The sequence below is a fragment of the Galeopterus variegatus genome, unplaced genomic scaffold (assembly GCF_000696425.1).
Source record: "Galeopterus variegatus unplaced genomic scaffold, G_variegatus-3.0.2 Scaffold1271, whole genome shotgun sequence".
In the NCBI taxonomy this organism is placed as follows: domain Eukaryota; kingdom Metazoa; phylum Chordata; class Mammalia; order Dermoptera; family Cynocephalidae; genus Galeopterus; species Galeopterus variegatus.
Genome location: NW_007727382.1, coordinates 148,889 through 167,143, shown reverse-complemented (window position 1 = coordinate 167,143; position 18,255 = coordinate 148,889). Strand labels below are relative to the sequence as shown.

At 37.3% G+C, this 18,255-nt stretch overlaps 1 protein-coding gene across 1 annotated transcript in view; it reads left to right on the top strand.

The window, feature by feature from the left end:
• The window catches only part of ALG6 (ALG6, alpha-1,3-glucosyltransferase), a 54,587-nt gene extending 36,865 nt beyond the window's left edge, over nt 1-17,722 (top strand). The window contains 4 exon segments of the mRNA XM_008575993.1: nt 434-504; nt 3,689-3,757; nt 3,886-4,084; nt 17,354-17,722. Coding sequence (XP_008574215.1) covers nt 434-504; nt 3,689-3,757; nt 3,886-4,084; nt 17,354-17,551 — 537 coding nt within the window. The 3' untranslated portion in view covers nt 17,552-17,722.
• Nucleotides 17,723-18,255: the final 533 nt, after the last annotated feature.

Genomic DNA, 18,255 nt, shown 5'->3' with positions numbered 1-18,255 from the left:
GCAACCCTCAGTGTTGCCCCCGCACCGGGCCGGGGACCGGCAACGGGATTGCAACCCTCAGCGTCGCCCCCATGCCTCGCTCAGCCAGTGAGCGGGAACCGGTCTGTATGTGGGATCCGAACCCTCGAGCAGGAGCGCCACCGCGCTTCCCAAGCGGCGCACTATCCAGTGCGCCACCGGGCCGGCCCTCAATGAACTTGTTTTAAGTGGTTAAATATAGTCATATAATCATTGTTTTTTGAAAAATAATTTTGATTTTTAAATGTGATTAAAATATTATGCATTCCAGTGCAGTTTATATTTTGTTTCTAGGTAGAAGCTATATAATAAACTTTAAAATTTTGTTAGAAATGATTTTTATTTAAATTCATTATTAAATTGATATTATATTTTGCAAGTTATTATATCTCATTTTGCCCCTTTTTTCTTAAAGGTTAGCTGTGCACTGTCATTCTTCTTATTTTCTTTCCAAGTACATGAAAAGTCCATTCTCTTGGTATCATTGTAAGTAGAAATGTTTGAAGTGTGCATTTTATTATTATGTGTTTATAATACAGAAATAAATTTATAATTTACATGTAAGTATTCATTTAAATGCAAAACAAAACTACACAAATGTTTTACTCCTATATTTGTATAAAATTATTTCTTTTTTCCAGAATGATGATCTCTTACAATTTTACTTCTTTATAAAATATTTTAAACTGAAAAAAAAAAAGATAGAATTACCACTGACATACTTATTTTTTCCTGTTTCTTCATCTATATTTTCTACATGCTAGTAAAAATTATGTCCTCCAAAGAGGCTTTCTCAGATTGGAGCCTGCTTGTCATCTTTGCCTTTTTCATTTCATTCACTGTTGCATCTGTTCAGTAGCCTAGTTTTCTCCATTTACCTCCGTAAGGTCTTTCCTATGTTACCTCCTTTCTGTTTGTTTGTTTGTTTGTTTTGCCACAGTCTTTGTTTAGACCCTATTGGCAATCCCTAACCAGACTACTTTGTTTTAGGAGCATTAACATTTTTTCCTGGTTGTCATAGACAGAACTAACAATAGTATTTGCCCAGAACTCTTTGGAATACTTGGATCCTCCCCTAGGTGAATCCCAACCCACCACTACTCTAACCCTTACCCTTTGTTCACTAGGTTCCTGTGGAACATACATGTACAGAATGGCCCATGATAAATGTTAGGAAGTATTGCTTTTGCTAGGTGGAGCTTTGGACTAAAACGTCAGTAGTGCAGGGCTTTATATTAAGCTATGCTCGCCTATTTCGAAGGCTTCTTTCCCTGAACAAAATGGTCTCATATCACTGCAGACTACAAGGATTGCTTAATGTCATCCCTTGAAGCCCAAACCTGAGTTAGACTTACCACTATTATATGGGGCTAGGTTGACCCTACACAAATCTCTAATGCCAGTGGATGAAACTATGGAGAGGTATTACTTTCTTTTTTTTTTTTTTTTTTTAAAAGATGACCGGTAAGGGGATCTCAACCCTTGGCTTGGTGTTGTCAGCACCACGCTCAGCCAGTGAGCAAACTGGCCATCCCTATATAGGATCCAAACCTGTGGCCTTGGTGAGCCACGGGCTGGCCTAGAGAGGTATTACTTTCAAACACGTATATTTTCCCCAGAATTTCTACCTCATAGAAAGTGCATTAGTCAGGGTTCTCGAGAGAGACAGAACCAATAGGTTATGTATATGGATATATGAGAGGGGATTTACTAGGGGGAATTGGCTTATGTAATTATGGCAGCTGTGAAATCTCGCGACAGGCTGTCTGCAAGCTGGAGACATTGGGAAGCCTGTAACATGGTTCAGTCCAAGTCCAAAGGCCTCAGAACTAGGGCTGAAAGCCTTAGAACCTGGGGGGTTGCTGATATAAGTTCTGGAGTCCAGAGGCTGGGGAGTCTGGAGTTCTGATGTCCAAGGCAGCAGCAGAAGAGTCTGTCTCAGATCTCAGAGAAGAGACCAATTCACCTTCTATATTTATTCTCTCTGAGTTGCTGGCCAGTTGGATGGTGCCCATACACATTGAGGGCAGATCTTCCTTACCTAGCCCACTCAGACTCATGCTTATCTCCTCTGGAAACACCCTCACAGACACACCCAAAGTAATGCTTTACCTGGTTTCTAGGTATTCCTTAATCTAGTAGAGTTGATACCTATTAATCATGGTGGAAAGGCAGCCCATGAGGAGCTATAATTTGACCAGATTAGTTCTCAGACCCTAAACTTCGGGGAATTCATACTCTACAACTGCACCTAGATTATTTGTAACAGTGCATGACTTTAATATAATTTTGGTCAGAGATTTTAAAGTTAGCATTAAAAGTTCCTCTTGATCTGGTCCCAGCTGATCTATCATTAAACAGATGTCATTCAGTAAATATTTATTGTGTGCCTACTGTTTGTCAAGCACTGTTCTGTGCACTTGGGATATATTTGTGAACAAAACAGACAAAAATCCCTGCCTTCTTAGCTATCATTCTCAAGGATAGAAACTAATAAAAAAATGAAAACAAGAAATTAAGAAGGGTGTTAGAAGCAGTGAAATGGTATTTCATTCTAGTATCTTCTTTCAGTATGGTAGTTTTCAGTTTATAATCCCAGGGTTTAAATATATATTAATTGATATGGGGAAAAGTCCTTATTCTAAGAAAGGTAGAGAAAGTTCAAACCTTTATAGAGCATTTTTTAAAATAAGGAGATCCAAATTAATAATAATAATAATAGCAAAATTATTATTCAACCGTCATCATTAGAAAAGTTTTTTATTTTATCATTAGAAAAAGAACTAGATGATACTTGCAAAGAGTTCTTTCAAGTTCTTAACATGGTATTATTTCCATGTATGTATAAGAAAACAGGTTACATTAATCATTTGCTCAAGGTCACACAGTAAGTGGCAGAGATAGGATTGGGACTAGGGGCTTCTGACTAGTCCCCTTCTCGAGCGTTGCCACAGATGAATCCAAAAGGTATTGGACCAGGGGTTGTGGTAAGCAGGTCACAGAGTTTGGAGCTATGACCCTAAACAGTTCTTTGATAAAGCCCATGATTGTGTTTATTGGCATTGTGCTTCCTGTCCCTATATTATTGCACTTTTCATGTAGCCTTTTACTACTAATTTTTTTCCTCTTTTATTCTATTATTATCAACTGTTTCCCTTTATAACTCTTCTTTGTCTCTGTTGTCATCTCTTCAGTGGCATGATGATCCTGCTGTATGTCATAACTTTAGTTTTTTACTTAGCTGAGTAATATGTAATGTGGAGGATCATAAAAGAGAGGTTTGAAAACAACTCTAATGGAAATTCACTTGTTTACCAAGTAGGATGAAATATATGAAAAAACTTTTCCTTCTCTGAATGTTCAGATCTGTTTATCTGATCTTTTTCTTAAGCTACTGTGTGTGCATGATAGAGAAAAAATGTTCCATTAATGGCATACTGGAAGCAGCAGTTTTCCAGTTGTTCTGAGAAGCTGAGACCTCTGTGTCTAGACTAATTTAGTATGGACTATTATAAAAAATGAATCAATGGTCCATATGGAAACTTTCCTGGCTTTTTTTTTTTTTTAAGCTACTCCTGAAAATCAGATAAAATGTATTTATACTTTTTGCAAGTGGGAGTTGAAATTATATTCTGTAATATTAAATTATTTTTTCTTTATCATTTTTTAGACCAGTCTGCTTAGTTTTACATGAAATTCCTTTTATGTCTACTTGGTTTTTACTTGTGTCAACATTTAGGTGAGTCAAACAAATTTCCATATAATATTTTCGGTATGATTCTTATAAACTCATTTAAAACTTTAAAAAAAATGATTATGGTTTGAATTGATGATTCTCTTTTCATGTTTCTCTATTTTCCTTTACAGTATGCTACCTCTTCTATTGAAGGATGAACTCCTAATGCCCTCAGTTGTGACAGTGATGGCATTTTTTATAGCTTGTGCAACTTCCTTTTCAATATTTGAAAAGACTTCTGAAGAAGAACTGCAATTGAAATCTTTTTCTATTTCTGTTAGGAAATATCTTCCACGTTTTACATTTGTTCCTAGAATTATACAATATTTGGTAAGTTCAGTTTTTAAGGAATGGTACATTTTTCAGCATGCTACTGTTTTAAAAAAATTATTGAAATACGTTTTTTCTTTTATAGCTTTTTGAGATATAATTCACATAAATCCACCCATTTAAAGTGTACAATTCAGTGGTTTTAAGTATGCACCCAAGTTTCCACAACTATCATCATAATTTAATTTTAGATTATCTTCATCACTCCAAAAAGAAACCCTGTGCCCATTAGCAGTCATTTCCCCCTTTCAATCACACTCCTAACCCCAAGCTTTGGACAGCCCCTAATCTACTTTCTTTCTTTATAGATTTGCCTGTTCTGGACATTTCATAAAGTGGAATGTATTAGTCTGCTAGGGCTGCCGTAACAAAATAACTACAGACTAGGTGGCTTAACAACAGAAAATTTACTTTCTCACAGTTCTGGAAGCTCAAAGTCCAGGATCAAGGTGCTGTCATGGTTGGTTTCTGGTGAGGTGTCTATTCTTGGCTTGTAGATGGCTGCCTTCTTGCTGTATTCTCACATGGTCTCTAATTTGTATGCACATGGAGAGAGATCTCTGGTATCTGTTCCTTTTCTTATAAGGACACCAGTGCTATTGGATTAAGGCCCTACCCTATGATTGCATTTAATTTTAATTTCATCTCTAAAGGCACTACTTGCAACTGTAGCCATGTTAGGGGATAGGGCTTCAACATATATGTATGTATTTTGTTCTGTACATAATATGGAATCATACAAAATACGGTCTTTTATGACTGGTTTCTTTCGTTTAGCATATTGTTTTTGAGGTTCATCCATGTTGTGGCATGTTACAGTATTTCATTCCTTTTCATTGCCAAATTATATTCCATTACGTGGATATACTACATTTTGTTTATCCATTTATGAGTTGAACTACATTTTTGCCATTATAAATAATTCTCTTATGAACATTTGTGTACAAGGCATTGAGTGCATGTTTTTATATTCCATTACGTGGATATACTACATTTTGTTTATCCATTTATGAGTTGAACTACATTTTGGCCATTATAAATAATTCTCTTATGAACATTTGTGTACAAGGCATTGAGTGCATGTATTTTTTTTTTTTATTTCTCTTGACTATAAATATAGGAGTAGAATTGCTGGGTCATGTGGTAATTCTGTGTTTAACATTTTCAGAAACTGCCACACTGTTTTCCAGAGTGCAGCATAATTTTAAATTCCCACCAACAATATGTGAGGGTTCCAATTTCTCCACATCCTTGACAGAATTTGTTAATGTCTTTTTCAATATAGCTGTCCTAGTGGGTGTGAAATGTTGTCTCAAAAGTACTTCTGACTTGCATTTCTCTAATGACTAATGATGTTGAGCATCTTTTTATGTGCTTATTGACTATTTGTATATATTCTTTAGAGAAATGCCTATTCAAATCTTTTGCCCATTTTTAATTGGGTTGTCTTTTTATTTTATTTATTTATTTTTTTAAATTTAAATTTTTTTTTAGCAGCTGGCCGGTAAGGGGATCTGAACCCATGACCTTGGTGTCACAAAGCTGTGCACTAACCAGCCAAACTAAATGGCCAGCCCTGTGTTTTTATTTTTGAGTTGTAAGAATCCTTTATATATTCTTCATATGAGTCCCTTCTTACCAGATATGACTTGCAAATATTTTCTCTCATTCCGTGTGTTGCTTTTTCACTTTTTTGATAGTGTCATTTGTAGCATAATAATTTTGATTTTGAAAAGTCCAATATATCTATGTTTTTCTTTTGTTTTCTTGTAAAAGTTTTGTAAGTTTTAGTTTTTGTATTTAGGCTTTTGATTCATTTTGAGTTAATTTTGTGCATAGTGTGAGGTAGCAGTCCAACTTTATTTAGTTGTCTTAGTTCCGCTGAATTGTATGGACACTTGCTATTGAAAATCAACTGATCCTAAATGTAAGGGTTTATTTCTGGACTCAGTTTTATTCCATTCATCTATATGTCTGTCCTTAGGCTAGTAACACACTGTCTTGGTTACTGTACATCTGTAGTTTTAAAATTGAAAATGTGAGTCCTCTAATTTTGTTCTTTTGCAAGATTATTTTTACTATTCTACATCCCTTGCATTTACATATTTTTTTAGAATCAGTTCGTCAGTTTCTCCAAAAACCCAGGTGAGACTTTGATAGGGGTTTCATTGAATTTGTTTTTTTTTTTTCAATTTTATTTATATTTATTTGGGGGGGGGCATAGTGTGTTGTTTCAATACATGCTTATACTACACAATGACTCAGGGTAGATAGCATAGTTTTGTAGCCTTTAGTCCACTGCTTCTCTCCATCCCTGTCCCCTCCAGCCTCTGGTAACCATTATTCTACTCTCTACTTTTATGAGAACCACTTTCTTTTTTTTTTGAGATTACACATATGAGACCTTGTGGTATTTGTCTTTCTGTGCCTGACTGACTTCACTTAACAGTATGGTTTCTAGTTCCATCCATGTTGCTGCAAATGATAGGATATCTTTTCTTTTTATGCTGAATAGTATTCCATTGGGTATATGTACCACAGTTTTTTTTATCTGTTCATCCATTGATGGGCATTTAGGTTGATTCTATCTCTTGGCTATTGTGAATAGTATTGTGATGAACTCGGGAGTGCAGATGTCTTTTTGATTTACTGATTTCATTTCCTCTGGGTATATACCCAGTAGTGAGATAGCTGTATCATAAAGGCAGATCATTTTTAGTTCTCTGAGGAAACTCCATACTGTTTTCCACAATGGCTACACCAATTTATACACCCACCAACAATATAGGAGGGTTCCTTTTTCTCTGCCTCCTTGCCAGCATTTATTTTGTCTTGTTGATCATGGCTATTCTAACTAGAGTGAGGTGATATCACACTGTGGTTTTGATTTGCATTTCCCTGATGATTAGTGATTTTGAGCATTTTTTTCAAGTACCTGTTGGCTACTTGTATGTCTTCTTTTGTGAAATGTCTATTCTGGTCCTTTGCCCATTTTTTTTTTTTTTTGTCTTTTTCCGTGTCCGGCAACGGATCGCAACCCTCAGTGTTGCCCCCGTACCGGACCAGGGACCGGCAACGGGATCGCAACCCTCAGTGTTGCTCCCTCGCCTCGCTCAGCCAGTGAGCGGGCACCGGTCTGTATGTAGGATCTGAACCCTCGGGCGGGAGCGCCGCCGCGCTTCCCAAGCGGCGCACTATCCAGTGCGCCACCGGGCCGGCCCGCCATTTTTTAATTGTTTTTTTTTTTTTGCTGTTGGGTTGTTTGAGTTCTTTATATATTTTGGATATTAGCCCCTACTCTGATCTGTAGTTTGCAAACACCTTCTCCCATTCTGTAGGTTGTCTCTTCACTTTGTTGATAGTGTCCCTTGCTGTGCAGAAGTTTTTTTAGTTTGATATAGTCCCATTTGTGTATTTTTGCTTTTAGTTACCTGTGCCTTTGTGGTCTCATTGATGAAAGCGCTGCCCACTCCCATTTTATGTAGTGTTTCTGCTATGTTTTCTTCTAATAATTTCATAGTTTCAGGTCTTAAGTTTGTGTCTTTAATCCATTTCGAGTTGATTTTTGTGTATGGTGAGAGATAGGGGTTTAGAGTCATTCTTCTGCATGTGGATACCCAATTTTCCTAGCACCATTTATTGAAGAGGCTTTCCTTTCCCCACAGTATGTTCTTGGCACCTTTGTTGAAAATCTGTTGTTCATAAGTGGGTGGTTTGTTTCTGGGCTGTCTATTCTTTTCCATTGGTCCGTTTGTCTATGTTTATGCAGTGCCATGCTGTTTTGGTTACTATAGCTTTGGTAGTATATTTTGAAATCAGGAAGTGTGATGCCTCTAACTTTGTTCTTTTTGTTCAAGATTGCTTTAGCTATATGGGATCTTTTGTGGTTCTGTACAAGTTTTAAGATAGTGTTTTCTATTTCTGTGAAGAATGTCATTGGTATTTTGAAGGCATTGCATCACATGTGTAGATTGATCTGGGTAGTAAGGACATTTTGATGATGTTAATTCTTTCAACCCATGAACATGGGATATCTTTCCATTTATTTGTGTCCTCTTCAATTTTTTCACCAGTGTTTTATGATTTTCATTGTAAAGGTCTTTCACCTCCTTGATTAAATTTACTCCTAGGTATTCATTTTTTTGGTAGCTGTTGTGAATGGGATTGATTTCTTGATTTCTTCTTCAGCTATTTTGTCATTGGCATATAGGAAGGCTATTGATTTTTGTGTGTTGATTTTGTATCTTACCACTATGCTGAATTCATTGATTAGTTTTAGTAATTTCTTGGTGGAATCTTAAGAGTGTTTTATGTGTATGATCAAGTCATCTGCAGATAGGGATAATTTGACTTCCTCTTTCTGATTTCAATGCCTTTATTGCTTTCTCTTGCCTTATTGCATTGGCTAGAACTTCCAGTACTATGTTGAATAAGAATGAGGAAAGTGGACATCCTTGTCTTTTTTTACAGATCTTAGAGGAAAAGCCTCCGAATTTTGTCCATTCAGTATCACATTAGCTGTTCATTTGTCATATATGGCCTTTATTGTGTTGAGGTACATTCCTTCAGTATCTAGTTTATTGAGTGTTTTTATCATGAAAGGGTGGTCTATTCTAAAGAATGTTCCATGTGCTGCAGAGATGAATGTCTAATTCAGCAGCTGTTGGATGAAATGTTTTATATATGCCCAGTATGTCCAATCAGCCTAGAGTAGAGATTAATTCTGATGTTTTCTGGTTAATTTTCTGTCTGGATGATTTGTCCTTTGAAAGAGGGGTGTTAAAGTCCCCAACTATTATTGTGTTGGAGTCCAAATCTCCCATTAGGTCTGATAGTAATTGCTTTATATAACTGGGTGCTACAGAGTTGGATACATGTATATTTAGAATTGTTATATCCTCGTTAAATTGATTCCTTCATCATTATATGACCTTCCTTATCTTTTCTTAGTTTCTTTGGCTTGAAGTCTATTTTATCTGATATAAGTATAGCTATTCCTATTCCTATTCTTTTGTTGGTTTCCATGTGCATGAAATATCTTTTTCCATCCCTTTACTTTCAGTTGGTGTGTGCTTTTATAGGTGAAGTGAGTTTCTTGTAGGCAGCATATTGTTGGTTCTTGTTTTATAATCAATTCAGCTACTATGTCTTTTAATTGGAGCATGTAACCCATTTACATTTAGAGATATTATTGATATATAGGGACTTGTTACTACCATTTTGTTACTTTTTTTCTGGTTTTGTTGGTCCTTTTTTTCTTTTTTCTGATCTTACTGTCTTCCTCTGTGATTAGATGGTTATCTTTAGCAGTGTATTTTGCTTTCTCACTATTTATTTTTAGTATATCTCTACTATGTTTTTGTGTTATGGTCACCATGAGGCTTACAAAAAACATGTTATAGTTATAACAGATTCTATTAGACTAATAACAACTTAACATTGCTATCTAAGAAGAAAGAACCAAAGCCAGCTGTATACTTTGGCATCATTTCCCCTTACTTTTTGACATTTTGTCATTTCAAGTTATACCTTTTAATATTGCCTATCTCTTATACAGTTGTTGTATTTATTGTTGTCTTGTTAGGTTTCATAATAAGGATGTAAGTAGTTTATTCACTACCCTTACAATGTTGGAGTATTCTGAGGTTGTCTGTGAACTTACTTTACAAATGAGTTATGTACCTTCAAATGTTTTCTTGCTGCACTTTAGTATCATCTTCTTTCAGATTGAAGAACTCCCTTTAGCATTTCCTGTAAGGCAGGTCTAGTGTTGGTGAATTCCCTTAGGTTTTATTTGTCTAAGAAAGACTTTATTTCTCCTTCATACTTGAGGGTTAATTTTGCTAAATAGAGAATTCTTGGCTGACAGTTTATTTCCTTCAGCACCCTTCAGCATTCTCTTCTGGACTGTAGGGTTTCTACTGAGAATTCTGCTGAGAGGTGTATTGGGGCTCTGTTGAATGCTTTCAGTATCCTTTCTTTGCTGCTCTTCTCTTGCTGCTTTCAGTATCCTTTCTTTGTCTTTGGTTTTTGATAATTTAATTATGATGTGCAGTGGGGTGTTCTTCCTTGGATCAAATTTGATTGGCAATCTCTGAGTTTCCTGTACGTAGATGCTGTCATCTTTCTCTGTATGTGGGAAATTTTCAGCCATTATTTCCTCGAATATGCTTTCTACATCTCTTCCTTTCTCTTCTCCTTTGGGTATGCCAATTATGGGAAGGTAATTTGGCGTGAGGGAGTCCTGTATTTGCTGTATGTTTGCTTCAGTTTTTTAAATTCTTTTTTCTTTTTGCTCCCGATTTGATAATTTCATGTTGTATCTTCAAGCTCACTGATTCTTTCCTCTGTTTGATTAAATCTGCTATCGGAGTTTTCTATTGAGTTTTTCAGTTCAGATAATGTATTCTTTATTTCCAGAATTTCATTTTTTTGTTTGTTTTATTCGACTCCTTTGTTGTTTCTCATTCTGCTCCTGGATTGTTTTCCAGATGTCATTTAATTTTCTGTCTGCATTTTCTTTTGACTCCCTAACCATCACTAAGAGGGTTATTCTGAATTCTCTGTCAGACATTTCATAGATCCACTCTTCTTCTGGGTCCATTGATGGTGTTTGGTTTGTTTCCTTTTATGATATCATATTTCTCTGTTCTTTCTTGATCTTTGTGTATTTAGGTTGATGCCTGGGCATTTGAGTTCTTTAGTGGTGTTAGACCTTTAAGGGTTAATAGCAGAGCTGTGTCTCTGATCTGTGTTTTTTGTTTTTCTGTTTTTCCAGTTCTGTATTGGATTATTAGCTATACCCAACACTTAAACTCTGCACTGGAACTTTTTTTGGGGGGGCAGCTGACCAGTAGGGGATCCAAACCCTTGACATTGGTGTTATAACACTGTGCTTTAACCGGGCAGCTAGCTTGCACTGGAACTGTTGTCCTTTGGTTAATTCCAAAACTGGGGGAACTTCCTGTGGGAACCAGCACTTGAGCCCTGTGGTTGACCTAAAGTGTTGTTTTGCCACTGATTCTCTGGGGAAGGCTTTTTGTGCAGGTCAGATTTTGATTGTTGGCCTTTTAATCACTTCAGGGTTTTATGAAGTCAGATACACTTGGGCTGTGTGGTATTTCTGGCCCAGGACTGAGTCTGTCCAGCAAACTGTACCACCTGCAGTTCTATCACCCTGACCAGTCTCCACTGAGTGGTTTTGTCCTGATCAGAAGGTGGATCAGCTGCCCTCATTGCACCCTAGTATGCCCCTAGCGGACCACCTTCCCCCCACATTCCAAATGCTTCCTTTGGGGTGGGTCATGCAGTGGTCCCTCATGATGACTCAGTGGCCTTTGGGTGGATCCTTTGGTCAGCTGTGGCCCTTTTTAATGTGGGTTCATGGGAATCCTGTCAGTGATCTTGCTGGCTTTGAGGCTCGTATGGTGCACTCAAAGTCCCTTTTCTCCCATGCAGACTCCATGCAACTTCATGCAAAAGGCACAGCTGTGGCTTTTTTTTTTTGGCTCTTGCTCTGTGTGCTACAACTTCTTCCTGCTCCTCACCAGGTCCAGCTCTGAATCGGCTGGTCAGAACAGTCCCTTCTTTCTCTTGCTGTATAAAACACTGATTGAAAAAAATTAAAGACAAACTCTGTGGGTCTCTCTTCCTCTTCCCGAGCTCCAGAGGTCCTCGGTTGGCAGTCTCGCTTTTTTTTTTTTTTTAAAGATGACCGGTAAGGGGATCCTAACCTTTGACTTGGTGTTGTCAGCACCACACTCAGCCAGTGAGCGAACCGGCCATCCCTATATCGGATCCGAACCCGGGGCCTTGGTGTTATCAGCACCACACTCTCCCAAGTGAGCCACGGGCATAGTTGTAAATTGATCAGTTGTGGGAGAGAGTGATGTGGGGGACCATCTGTTCTGCCATTTTGATGATGTCTCAGGACTTTGTTGAATTTGTGTATTAAATTGTGGAGCATTGCCATCCTAACAGTGTTTAGTCTTTTAACCCATGAACACAGGATGTATTTCCATTTTTTTAGATATTCTTTAATTTTTTTCAATCAGTGTTTTATAGTTTTCAGCATATATGTCTTGCACTTCTTTTGTTAAATTTATAAGTATTGTGTTCTTTATGATGCTGTTGTAAATGGAATTTTTAAAATTTCATGTTCATAATGTTCATTGAGAGTGTATACAAATATAATTGATTTTTGGGGCTGGCCTGGTGGCGCACTGCTACAGTGCGCCGCTTGGGAGCGCGGCGGCGCTCCCGCCGAGGGTTCGGATCCCACATACAGACTGGTTCCTGCTCACTGGCTGAGCGAGGGGTGGGCGCAGCACCGAGGGTTGCGATCCTGTTGCCGGTCCCGGTCCGGTCCGGGCGCGACACTGAGGGTTGCGGTCTGTTGCTGGACACAAAAAAAGACAAAAAAGGAAAAAAAAAATATATATATATATATATATAATTGATTTTTGTATATTGGAACTTATATTCTGTGCTACGGGTTTTTAGTAGATCCTTATGATTTTCTATATGTAAGATTGTGTTATCTGCAAATCATAGTTTTACTTCATCCAATGTGGATGCCTTTTTTCTCTTCTTTGCCTAATTACCCTGGCCATATTACCCTATATTGTCTAGTACAATGTTGAATACAAGTAGCAAAAGTGAACATCTTCTCTTTTTCTTGATATTAGGGGGAAAGCATCCAGTCTTTCACCATTAACTGTGGGCTTTTTTTTTATAGATGGCCTTTATGTGGTTGAGGAAGTTCTATTCCTAGTTTGTTGAGTGTTTATTTTTATCATGAAAAAGTGTTGGATTCTTTCAAATGCTTTTCTTCCATCTATTGAGATAGTCATGTTTTTTTCCTTTATTCTATTAATATGCTATATTACATTGATTTTTTGTAGTATCTGTGCTTATCAGTGAAATAACCAATACAGGCCCTCCCCACTAATTAGAGGACAAAATAGTAAGTGGGTTGTGGGAGCAAAGAGACAGTGAGACCTTGCTCTATCAGCACTCAGGGCAGTAACTGATAGTTACTCTCAAGGGGGCAACACCAGATGACTGCATGGAGTAGACAGAGCAAGCTACACACTCCATCTCTTTGTACCAAAAATCCACTCACTATTGTATCCTCAAATAGACAGCATCTCAGAGATTAAACTGATAAGAATAGATACTACACTTGATCTCAGCTAAACAGGCTGAGAAGCTGATTTTTGTATGTTGAACTAACCTTGCATTCCTGGGATAAATCTCCCTGGTCATTGTGTATAATCCTTTCCGTATGCCACTGATTTCAGTTTGCCAGTATTTTGTTGACAATTTTTGCATTTATATTTATAAGGGATATTAATCTTTAGTTTTCTTGTGATGTCTTTATCCATTCACAAAGTTCATATATTTATGGGCCATCACATTATATTTAAGGTTGTCTTATATTTAGTACTATTATAGTAATTCTATATGCAGAGAATTCTAGATTGTAATTTACTTGAGGGTAGGACTTTGCATTTCATTCATACTTTATATTTGTAGCATCAGTTCCTGGCACATAGTGGGTACTCTGATTTTGTTTATTGAATGAATGGATAAATATTCATCATCTGATTAGAAGAGTGAAAAATTAGAGATAGCTCAAATGTCCAGCAGTTGGAAAATGATGCAGGAGTAAATATATAAGCCCCATGGAATATTTGCAACTATTAAAAATGTTTATGAAGAATTTGTAATAAATGGAAAATGTTTATTACAGAGCTAAGTTAAAAAGAATGTTTATGTATATCTATAATACACATAAAAATGTATGTGTAAATGAGTATACTTACTTTTTAAGCAATTAAAACTGCATACAAACATTAGAAGGATATAAAACAAAAGGAAGTGGTTAGAATGGAAGAGCTTCATGTGATTTTTCCCAGTTTTAAATGTTCTCTTATTTTTAAAATAAAACATGCTTTATAACATTTTATTGATGTAAAATAAATCAATAAACATGCCTATTAAAATGGGAATAGAATGCCTGATATACAGTAGGCACTCAGAATGTATTAGGCTTTTTCTTCTTCCTGTCCCCCGATGCAGACTCAGTTTAGTTGGGCAAATATCAAATTATAGGATTGCACAAGGTACTCAGATAACAAAGAGAAAGGAATGACTAACTCTGCTAGGGCAGTGTAGGGGAGGGTTTCAAAGAAGATGATATTTTTTATCTAAATCTTGAAGATTAGGCAGGCATTCTCAGGGCAGAGCTGAATGGATGTTCTGAGGTTAGGAAATGACCATGGAGGATAGGGGTGTGGAAGGTAGGAAGTGAAGAGGTAAACAAGTAAGACAAGGATAGGATTAACTAACCTTACTAGGAATTCAAATGGCATGTAATATCTAAAGTTCATTTTTCGTTAGCACAGGCCCAGATCCCTGGGTATATGTCAAAGTCTAGCCCTATTGTGATATCTGCAGTCTGGTCCAGTAGCTTGAATCTGAGGACCACCACGGCTCTCAGATTTATTCGTTCTTCAATCCGACAAATATTTATTGAGCACTTACTATGTGCCAAACACTGTTCTGGAGTCTGAGAATACACCAGTGAACAAAACTAACAAAAATCCCTGCCGTCATGGAGGTTATATTCTAGTGGGAAAACCAGACACTAGCATATAGCATGTCAGTGATAAGTGCTATGGAGAAAAATAAAGCAAGGGAGGAAGGGATATGATATGCAGGGAGGAGGGGTGATTGCAATTTTAAAGTGGCAGGGTTAGTAAGAGAGTGAACTGTGCAGATAGCTGAGGGTAGAACATCCCAGGAGAGAGAAATGCACATCAAGTGAACGTCATGGAGGCCATGGTGACTGGATCAGGGCAAGTAAGGGAAGAAATAATAAGAACTAAGATCAGAGAGGTAACAGGGTTCAGATAGTCCCCAAGGGAACTATAATCTGACTTATGGTTTTGAAAGATCACTGGCAGCTATGTAGAGAATAGATTGTGGATAGTGGAATCCGTAAGAGAGATGATATTGCTGTGGACCAGAGTAGCAGAGGAAGTGGTTAGAAGTCAGATTTTTGGAGAAGAGAGTGTGTGAGTGTATATTTTTTGGAGGGAGAGGGGGCGGTGGACTGGCCAGTATGGGGATCTGAACCCTTGACTTTGGTGTTATTAACACTGTACTCTCACCAGCTTGATTTTGGATATATTTTGAAGGTAAAGCCAATGGAAATTGCTGGGGGTGTGATAGAGGAGTAAGGACAACTCCAAGGTTTTTTGGCATAAACTACTGAATGGATAGAGTTGCCATTTACTGAGTTGGAGGAGTCTGTTGAAGGAGATTTTTTGGGGGGTGGGGGATCGGGGAGGTGAGTGTGGGGAGATTAGGAGTTTAGTTTTAGATGCCTATTAGACATCCAAGTAGAAATGAATATATGAGGCTAGATTTGGGGAGAGGTCCATGCTGGAGACTAAGTTGAGTCTTCAGTATGTAGTTGGTAAAGCCATGGCACTGGATGAGCTCACTAAGGGTGTGAGTATAGACTGATAAGAGGACTAAGTACTGGGCCCTCCAATGCATAGAGGTAGGGAATGTGAGGGGGAACCAGCAAAGTTGTCTGAGAAGGATTAACTTGGTGAGGTGGGAGGGAACCAAGACAGTATGTTGTCATGGAAGCCAAGTGAAGGAAGTGTTTCAAGAAGTTGGGAATGATGTCTTATTTCAATCAAATGCTACTGAAAGAATGAAGGCAATGAGAATTGACCATTGGATTTAGTACAGTGGGAATTATGGATATTTATTTGACCAGAGAAGTTTCATGGAGTGATTGAAGGGAAAGCCCAGTTGGTGTGGGTTCACTAGTGAATGGGAGAATTGAACATAGCATGTTATAGGCAACTCTTAGGTAAACTGGAGCAGAGAGATGGACTAATAGCTGGAGGAAGAAATGGTTTTTGTTTAAAATGGGAGAAATGTCAGCATGCCTGTTTACCTCTATTACAAGTTCATGGCATTATGACAATTCGATCAGTCCCACACTTAAGTTTGAAACTTTTATCTTGACTTCGCTTCAGAAATTTTCACTCACCAGTAAGGTTGCCTCAGGGATTTTCCCTTTGAGGATACTTGCAGCCTCTGTTTATGTCTGTTTGTAAGCCTTTTTGGCTTTTATCCTTCCCACTCTTCCATCTGGAATGACTACTGCATTACTCTCTAATCTTACCAATATTGTCATAATATAGCCAATAAAGCATCCTTTAGGGGGTTCCATTTATGTCCCATGTCCTTCATGAAAGTCACTTCTGTTTCTGATCACTTGCTTTCTACATTTACTTATGCAGCTTTTGTATACCTATGGCCTGTGCTAGGGATAAAATGAGTAATATCTGGCTGGTCCTTGTTGTAAAGGAGCTTACAGTCTAGAGCTCAACTTTCCAATACAGTAGTCACCAGACACATGTAGAAATTTAAACTTATTAAAATTAAAAATTTGGTTCCTTAGTCATGGTAGACACATTTCAAATGCTTAATAGCAACATGTGGTTAGCAGCTGCTGTATTGGACTGTGCAGATAAAGAACATTTACATCATTGCAGAAAGTTCTTTTGTACAGCACACTGGTCTAGACTGGTCTAGACAATTGCAATACATGTGATAACTATTTTTACTACTCATTTTGCCATTTAATCAAGTGAGACCTTGTGATCTTATTTAACATTCCCCTAAATAAATGGAAAACTTGAGGCCAGAGGACCACATTTTCTTTCATGTGCCCCACGGTGTTTTGCATTAGCTCATTGAAAGCATTCAGTGAATATGAAATGTAATTTTCCATTTGCCTTTGAAATTTTTTTCAAAGATGGGTTCTTAGGATTAGTTTAGAATTATTTATCCTGTAGGAACCCAGGGCCTTAGGAGATGCCATGAATTTAACTCTAGCAGTAACATCTGTCCCAGAAACCTTTCTTTAGTTCCTGGATAGTATGAAGTATAAGACGGGTTCTCAGGCTTTGGCTGCACATGGGAATCACTTGGAGAGCTTTAAAAAGTACTGAGGCCTACTTTAGAAATTCTCAATTGAGGGTGTAGCCTGGGCATTGAGATTTTTTTAAAACCTCTCAGATGATTCTAACATGAAGCCAAAGTTGAGATCCAGAAGTAGAAGAGATTGGATACCCAACCCTCACCTTTAATACTGCTTATTTAATAGCTACAAATCAATGTTACCAGTACATTTAAATTTTACCTTTTTTACTACTAAAAATATTTTTTCCCCCTTAGTTTCTCATCTCAGTAATCACTATGGTTCTTCTGACGCTGATGACTGTCACACTGGATCCTCCTCAGCAGTTACCGGACTTATTTTCTGTATTGGTGTGTTTCGCATCCTGCTTGAATTTCCTGTTCTTTTTGATATACTTCAACATTATAATCATGTGGGATTCCAAAAATGGAAGAAATCATAAGAAAACCAACTAGCTGTATTCCCAAACAAATGTGAAAATGTGAACAGTGCTAAAAGGTTTTGTGAACTTTCTGCCATGTATAAATGAAATTATCATTTTGAGAATCATGGAACGGATAGGAAAGGAAATGGTGAAAAGTCACTTTGGTCTACACAAAATAAATATATATGTGAACCAATGACCAGTGGAGGCTTTTACTTTCTAAAATTGCCTGGCCAAAATATATTGTAGTTGTTTTATTAATATTCATGGCTATTCAAGTGGGAAAATAAGAGAAAAATGTTCTTAATCCCAGTGTTTACTTAGGAAAAGTACTCTATAAATTGTCTTGAAAAAATTTTGAGAAAGAAATACTTCTTGATTTTTGCTTTGTCTAAACCTACTTCATCAGACTGTATAGTGAGCTTATGGGAGAATTAAGATCCTTCTCTTTAAAGGCCATCACAAATTTTTGTATTTAGTTTTCCTTATACTTTAGAATGCAAGTAATGTGTATTTCATTGTTTAGAAGTTATATCTCAGGGAATTAAATTGTGCCAATCTTTTTAATTACTGAGAAGGCAATTTACACTGCTTGAAGTTTGAAAATGTGCAAACTTGATTTTTTTTTTTCCTTTTTGTCTTTTTTCGTGACCGGCAACGGATCGCAACCCTCAGTGTCGCGCCCGTACCAGACCGGGACCGGCAACGGGATCGCAACCCACATGTGGTTAGCAG